General features: G+C 64.7%; 2 protein-coding genes across 2 annotated transcripts in view; both read right to left on the bottom strand.

Annotated features, from left to right (window-relative positions):
• Positions 1–7,578, bottom strand: part of POFUT2 (protein O-fucosyltransferase 2) — a 345,437-nt gene that overhangs the window by 40,645 nt on the left and 297,214 nt on the right. The window lies entirely within an intron of this gene.
• ITGB2 (integrin subunit beta 2) overlaps positions 287–7,578 on the bottom strand; it is an 11,871-nt gene continuing 4,579 nt past the window's right edge. The window contains exons 2-6 of the mRNA XM_081800809.1: positions 5,365–5,425; positions 4,916–5,004; positions 2,294–2,474; positions 1,188–1,358; positions 287–722 (exon numbers count right to left, since the gene is read on the bottom strand). Of these exons, the coding sequence (XP_081656935.1) occupies positions 313–722; positions 1,188–1,358; positions 2,294–2,474; positions 4,916–5,004; positions 5,365–5,422 (909 nt within the window). The 5' untranslated portion in view covers positions 5,423–5,425 and the 3' untranslated portion in view covers positions 287–312. The remainder of the gene's footprint in view (positions 723–1,187; positions 1,359–2,293; positions 2,475–4,915; positions 5,005–5,364; positions 5,426–7,578) is intronic.

The raw sequence follows: 7,578 nt of genomic DNA on the forward strand, positions 1-7,578 counted from the left end.
GGGCAGGACCACCAGGGTGGGCGGGGAGGCAGGGGGAGGGCAGGACCACCAGGGTGGGCGGGGAGGCAGGGGGAGGGCAGGACCACCAGGGTGGGCGGGCAGGCAGGGGGAGGGCAGGACCACCAGGGTGGGCGGGGAGGCAGGGGGAGAGCTGCTGGGGCGAGGGGCCGGCTCAGACAGACATGGGGACGCCTGGTGGGGATGCCTCCTTCGGGGGGGTGGGGGGAGGGAGGGGCGAGCCAGCGGCACTGCTCCGCGGCCTAGCCTTACAAGATCTTTATTAGATTGAGGCCTCAACAGAGTTGCCCAGGGTCACATGCCCCTGGCGAAGCGTGTGGGTGCTTGGCAGGCCCCCCGGCTGTCCGGAAATCCGGGCCGATGGGGCCCTCTGCGGGCGGGGCCGGCCAGTGAGGGTGGCCCTGCGGCTGATGGAGGGAGGTTTGGGGAAGGCTGGGGGCCGGGGCTGGGGCAGGACCTCACCAGGCACGCGGCGACCTGCATCATGGCGTCCAGCCCGCCCTCGGGGGCGTCCAGGTTTCCGGAAATCAGCTGCTTCCCGACCTCTGTCTGGAACTGGTTGGAGTTGTTGGTGAGCTTCAGCACGTGTCTGAAGGCGAACGGGGGCTGGCACTCCTTCTCCTTGTTGGGGCACGGGTTCTTCAGCTTCTCGGGGTGCGTGTTGACGAAGGGGAGCACCGTCTTGTCCACGAAGGACCCGAAGCCTGAGGGGCAGGCAGGATGAGTGGGCGAGGGGGAGGCCGAGGCGGCGCGAGGCTGTGGGCCCACCCTCGAGCCTCAGTTTCCCTGCTGCGAACCAGGGCAGGCGAGAAAACCCGACGGCACGTGGGGGGGTCTGCGCGCAGAGACAACGGCTGGGGGCAGAGATGAAAGGCGGGTGTCCCCTTTGCCCCAGACTTGCACGGGAACACGGGCGGGCGCGTGTCAGGCGCCCAGGCCCCACCGGCTCTCGGTGTGCCTCGCGTGTGTCATACTGTGGTGGTCTTTGACTTTTCACAGAGGAAGTGGAGGGCTGCGCGGCGTGACAGTGTCCGGGGAGCCAGCCCCCAGGCGTGGCCCAAGGGGGGCCGGGGGGCCCTGGCACAGCCCCCTAGTGCCCTGCGCTGCGTGGCTGTGGGGAGGCGCGTGAGCAGCGGGGCTGGCTGGGACGGGGGGGGGGGGCGCCTCACCGATGCGGCCGGACTCGGTGATTTCGTTGAGGGCCCGGAGCAGGTCACCGCCCAGCTTCTTGACGTTGATGAGGTCGTCCAGCATGGAGTAGGAGAGGTCCATCAGGTAGTACAAGTCGATGGGGTAACCCTTGGCCCGCCGGAAGGTCACGTTGAAGGCAGCCGCCTGACCTGCCGGCAGAGACGGGGGAGAGTCAGGGCGTCTAGGGGGCACCTGCGTGTCCTCCACAGGTCCCGAAACGCTCACGACGGCCCCTTCCCCCCGAGGCCTGTGGACGAGTCCCAGGGCACCCAGCTAGACTGGAGTTGCAGTAGGGAACACACATTCCCAGAAAGAACGTTTGGACACACTTCTGCCGCCCAGCACTGCTGAGAGGGAGGTGCACCTGGCGGCCAGGGCAAGCCTGCTCCATCCCCACACCAGCCCCTCCCCCCCATCCTGGTGTGGCCTGGGTCCCAGCCCCAGGGCACTGCCTGGCCCACAGCAGCTGCTCAGCAAACATGTGACGGGAGTGTGAATGACCGGGGGAGGGGCTGACTGGACTGTCTGTCTGTCTGTGCCTCCAACTCCCTGCTGGGCTGCCTGCCATCTCGGGGGTGGTGTTACAGGGCAGGCAGCTCCCCAGCCCTGCCCTGGCCTGTCCACAAGGTCCTGTTCCTTCACCATGTCCGCCTTCCCGAAGGGCACTTGTTGGAGCACTGGCAGGGTTCTGTGGTCAAATCAGTGTGAGCAACACTGATTTAAACAGTCGCTCGGGTTCCTTGGCTGCAGGACTTATCAGAGCCTTTACTCTGCCAAGAGCACCTGGCATTCTGACAGTGGGATAGAACAGTGTTTTCCAGATGGTTCCCTCTCCCATTTGGAAAGGACACAGAGCAGAAGCACGTAGCCGCAGATACCGGGTATGGGGGCATCCTCCTGCAGGCAGAGGGGAGAGGCCCACAGGGGAGCTCAGACGCTGCTCTTGAGGTTTCTAACAGTCCTTGGGGCTCACCTACCTGCCGTCTGACCTGGTCACATGGACATTTGTGCCACCAGTTGGCCCTGGCACCCAGAGTGACCGACACACACATCCTGGCTCACCCCCAGCTGAGGCCGAGCCTACCTGGTCTCAGGTAGAGCGTCACTTTCTGTGGGGACAGCTGCTGCTGGCCGTCCTTCTTGTCCTCCTGGGTCTCAGCCAGGCTCCTGGGGTCCATGATGTCGTCAGCCGCACATCCCTTCAACAATAGCTGCTTCCGGGTGTCACAGCGAACCGAGTCTGGCTCCCCTAGCCCAGTGAAGTTCTGAGGGGGGAGGGGTCAGGGGCAGGAGGAGGGCAGAGAAAATGTGGGGGCCACACTGTGGGTGCTGCACAAGAGTGACCCTCAGGGTCATTTAAGGAGGCTGCCCCTCCTCATTTGCACCTGGGATTCAAAACAGATGTCCTCGCGGGGGTGGGGGTGGGGGTGGGTGGGAGGCTGGGCAGCTGGGAAGACACCTGCCTTCTGACGGCCTCTCCAGGAGGCTCGTAGATCACGCCAGTCTGGGAACAAGGGGCTTGCCCCCCACTGCCTCTGGCAGCAGAGATGACTGAAGGACCCATGTCTCTAGCCTCAGGCTGGCCCCTGGGGTCGCTCAGCAGCCCCAGGGCCAGGAGCAGCCTGCTGGGGCACCTGGCCGGGGGTGGCCATGCAGAAGCTTCGGTGGGTGCGCCCTCCCGAGAGAAAGCATGTGGGACCCCTGGAGCCCTGGCACACAGGCTGGGACTCTGGGCCAAGCCCCTCGCTGTTCGGAGAGGAGTGTGGGGGTCCTGGGTTCAGGGTAGTGTCCTCATGCCCACTTTGCCCCCATAAACGGGGCAGGAGCAGGGCCCCCATTCCATGGGTCCTCGCGCTAGGCCAAGGAAGGGCGCGCTACAGAACACGATACCTCTCTCTGCTTCCTTTCAGGGAAGGGGACTCGGGAAGGGTAAGGCAGCGGTGCGGGGGCCAGCCGGCCTGTGAGCACAGGGCGGCCATAGCGGGACGGGGAGGGCTGGCACTTCCCCTTGGAGCTCTGTCAATGCTTAAGAACTTGAGAAATCAAGTGAACTCCCCAGGAACTGAGAAAAGCTTCCCATGTAATCCGCGTGGAAGCTACCAGCCTCACTGCATTTCCAACAAATCAAATAAGCTCACTGAGGGGCTGAGGAGCTCCAACCCGCTGGGGGACATTTCAGCCCCCGGGCTGTGGCCACATCACATCCAAGGGGAGAGACCACACCCCACACCCCACTTCTCCGTAGGCTGCTTGTGGGCTGGCCTCAGAAGCTCCTGTCAGAGCATCGAGGGAATGAGAAAATGAGGAAATGTGTTGCGGATGTCAGGAGCCTGGCTTCTCCTGAAAGGGAACCAGGAACTTCCAGAGAAACATTCCACACTTGGAGCCAGGACGTAGGTCTGGGCCTGGGGCATCTTATTCTAGAGGAAGAAAGCGCTCAAAAATAAAAAGCAAGAAAAAAAAAACGATGAGGGGCGTGCCAGTGGGACACAGAGCCTGGGGAGGGGGCTCCCAGCGGCCCAATCTGGAACTATTTGAGCCTCAAAATGACAGAGATACATTATAAGCTACTGAATAAAATAAAACTCTAAAACTCTATGGGTCCACGCGGATGAGAGAGAGACAGGGGGAGAAGGACAAACTCCTCCTTACATTAGAAGCCCTTACAGGAGTTTATGACCTGGACGCCACCCCTCTGCAGCCCTCGCGGTACTGAGCGACTCAGGCACGAAGCACCCGGGGTGCTCCCGTGAGGGGTGTGGGCCTGACGGGAAGGGAAGGTCTCCTGGCCCCGGCGCATCTCCCCACAAGTTACTGATTCACCGCAGAGTAAATACTGGTATCCTGGTGGGGAAGCCTCCTGATGCCACCTCAGCTGAGTGGTCCAAGCTAGCCGGGGACCCGTGCTGGGACGTGGTGACGGCGTGAGCCCGGTACAGGGCTCCTGCTCAAACGCAGGCCCTGGACCCGAGCAGAGGGAGCGCCGGGCCTTCTACATGGTTGCTGTTCTGCACTCGTCAATGTCAAGGATGTGCAAGACGGAGCAGAGGGGGTTCTCTGTCACGGCTCCAGGAGACTAAAGGAACAGGACCGCCGTGGGCAGAACGGATCCTGGGTCATCCACAGCCTGAGGCAAACGCTGCCAAAGGCATCCCTGGGACCGCTGGAAATATTTGCGTAGGGCGTGCAGATGTGATCCCGCGCCCTGGCAGCTGTCCCGTCTTGGAAGAGCGCACTGTGGGTCTCTGGGGGGATGCCTTGCGCTTGAGAAGGAGGCGGGACGTATTAAGGATGAAGGGGCTTCAGGTCTGCAGTCTACTCTCAAATGCTTGAGAAAAAATAATAATGCGTGTGCATGCATGCAGCCTCAAAACCTCAGGGACCCCCAGGGCAGGAGGGCGTGGTCAGGATCTGGGAGTTCTGCGGGAGGAGGAGGCTGTGGTCAGAATCTGGGGCGGGGGGTCCTGAGGGGAGGAGGCCATGGTCGGGATCTGGGGGGGTCCCGGGGGGAGGAGGGCATGGTCGGGGTCTGGGGGGGTCCCGGGGGAGGAGGGAGTGGTCGGGGTCTGGGGAAACAGTGGTGGCGCCCCTGGGTGCCAGCAGTTCCAGAAGCAGAGCGAGGACGCCCAACCCGGGGGCCGGGCACGGGGACGGCAGCCCAGGCGCGAGGCCCCTTGGTGGCCACGCGGTGCACGGTGGCTCTTACCAGCTTCTGGCACCAGGCGCAGCCAGGGCCCGACTCCACACAGTCCCGGCAGGTGCTGACTTTGTACTTGGTGCACTCCTGGCAGAAGGCTGGGGGCAAGAGGACGCGGCCCTGTGAGCGGTGCCTGCCCGCGGGTCCACCGACAGAGCCCACGGAGCCGCAGGCGCTCAGGCTGCCGCAATGGGGCGGGGGCAGGAGAGCCCCAAACGGGTGGGGTGTGGGGGAGAAGGAGGGTCGGCAGGAGGACCAGGAAGGGAGGGAGGAAGGCAGGCTTCATGGGCCATGCCTCCAGGAGTGTGGGGACGCTGCAGAGTGTGGGGACACTGAGGCCGCAGTCTGGGACTTGCTCCCAGTGGCACAGTCCTTCTGAAGCGGCCCCTGGAACTCAGCCCGGGAGGGAGCCTGGGGGCGGGCCCCTTTCTTTCCGACCCAGGATGCAGAGAACTCACCTGACCAGAGGCAGAGCAGACCCCCCAGCGAGAGCAGCAGGGCGCGCTGGCGCAGCATGTCCTGCAGAGGGAAGGGGTCAGTGACAGGGCCTTGGACCCCAGACACCGGGGCTGGCTGGCCTACAGACGCAGAGCGGGGAGGGCCCCGTCCCCGCCGCCCCGGCTGGGGAGCACTGGGCCGAGCCCAGCCGGGGCCTTCCCCGCGACAGCTTGGGTGGTGTGGCGTGGGCCCAGGGGCCTCCAAGGACGGGCGGGAGGCACACGTGCCGATGCCCACCACACGCACATCACACACACACATCACACACATCACACGTGTGGTTCTGCATGCTCCGGGTCACGCCTGAGTCCCACGGGAACTGATAGCTGAGCTCCGAGCGGAGCCTTGCTCGGCCCAGGCCTCCTGGTGGCTGCAGAACCAGGACCAGGCCGCGAAGTAGCCAGAGCGCCTCCCGGGCACCAGGCCCGAGCCAGCCGCCTGCTCAGACGCCCCTGCAGGAGGGCGAGCGAGCGTACAGAGTCCGTGTCTGCCTTGCCCGAGGCCACAGCTCTAGGTGACCGTGATTTTGTTTGTCCTTAAAAACTCAGCGCCTGAGGTAAGGCGCGGACGGGGCCTGGTCGCCCCCCAGAGGCAAGGTCGTTGGGGGAGGCCTGGCATTCAAGGTCTTGTTCTGGGTCCTCAAGGCAGACGGGGCGCCTTCTGACCCATGGCCTGCTGGGCAGCGGTCAGCATGGACGACATCGCCCACCGCTGAGAGTGCCCGAGTCGGGGGCTGCCAGACCCGGGCTGGGCCCAAAGCAGGAACGCCCCTCCGGGTGGCCCCCCCGCCCCCACGCCCCCCCTTCCCCCCATCTCACAACTCTGCAGCCGGCTGTGGTCTTTCTACCTGGCCAAGAGAGCAGACAAGGGGCGGAGAAGCCAGAATCGGGTGACAGGGAGGAAGGGGCCTGTTCGATCAGAAACAGAGATCCATAGGGCCCACCCAGAACATGACGGGAATGCCAGCTCCTGTCCCCACGGCAGGCCTCTGGGGCTCCTGGGGCTCGCCAGCCCAGCACACGGCCTAGTGGTGGGGGGCTGGGAGGGTATCCCTGTGTGGTCCCCGCCTCGGCCCGTGGGGCTCCCGGCGTGGCCTGTAAGTGGGCCCCCCCCCTTTGCTCTCCTGTAACACCTGCCTCTGCACCGGGGGGGAGGGCTCTGGGTGAAGGGGAACCGGCCAGGGGCTCGAAGGGGGGTTCCTGTGCTTCAAAGGCCTGCCCAGCCTCAAGTTCCCTGACCCTCCTGCTCCCTGGTCCCCACCAAGATTATAATCAGGACCCAGAAATGTCAAAACGGAACAGTCCATCCTTCCCTTTCAGGGTCAAAAGCAGAAGCCATGTAGCACAGTGGCTTCCTGGGTCAGAGCAGCGGGCGGATGGGCCTGGGAGGCAGCTTGGGTTTCACACCAGGCCCAGTCTGTGTCTCCCAGCCAGAGGCGTGGGGCTCAGGCCAAGACCGGCCATGGCCAGCCCCTGCTTCGATCTGGGTCCCTGCAAAGTTCCACAGCTGGCCGTGCTGCCTCGAGGGTCCCCACCAACCCCGGGCCCACCCAGCCACTGCCATGGGCACATTCGGCCTCTGGGGATCCCCCACCCCACCCCAAGGCTGCTCAAGTAGAGGGTGGGATCGCCCTCCCCAAGCGCCCCAGTCATGCCCGGGCTCCGGCAGGGTGAGCTGGTACCACGACCCCAGGGCAGGGGCAGCCCCACTCACTCTCCTGTGGCCACGGACCGGGCCCCCAAACATTCCCAACAGCCAGCATGTAAGCTCCATGGATGTGGGAAAACTGAGGCCCCGAGCAGCAGCAGGACGTGGACTGGGTGCCAATTCGGCCGGCATACCCCTCCCACAGAGAGGGAGAGAGCCTCACTGACGGCAAGACAACTCACAGACTGTGAGGTCCTGACCCTGACCTTAGGAAGCTGGGCGGGGGTGGGGAGCTGCCCTCTCCTCAAGTGCTCCTTGCCCACTGGAGCACCGGGGCTGCCACGGGGACGGCTGCCACAGGGACAGCTGCACCCCAGCCCACGGGTCCCTCAGCCTCTGGGGGCAGGATGCCTGGACACGTGGCAGCTCTGGGAGCTCAGAGGGAGGATGGAGCTCGGTGAGGAGGAGAAGGAGGAGGGGGAGGAGGAGGAGAGGGAGGAGGAGGAGGAGGAGGAAGAGGAGGAGGA

This window comes from Leptonychotes weddellii, chromosome 1, assembly GCF_054177405.1.
Source record: "Leptonychotes weddellii isolate Sample4059 chromosome 1, ASM5417740v2, whole genome shotgun sequence".
NCBI classification, from domain to species: Eukaryota; Metazoa; Chordata; class Mammalia; order Carnivora; family Phocidae; genus Leptonychotes; species Leptonychotes weddellii.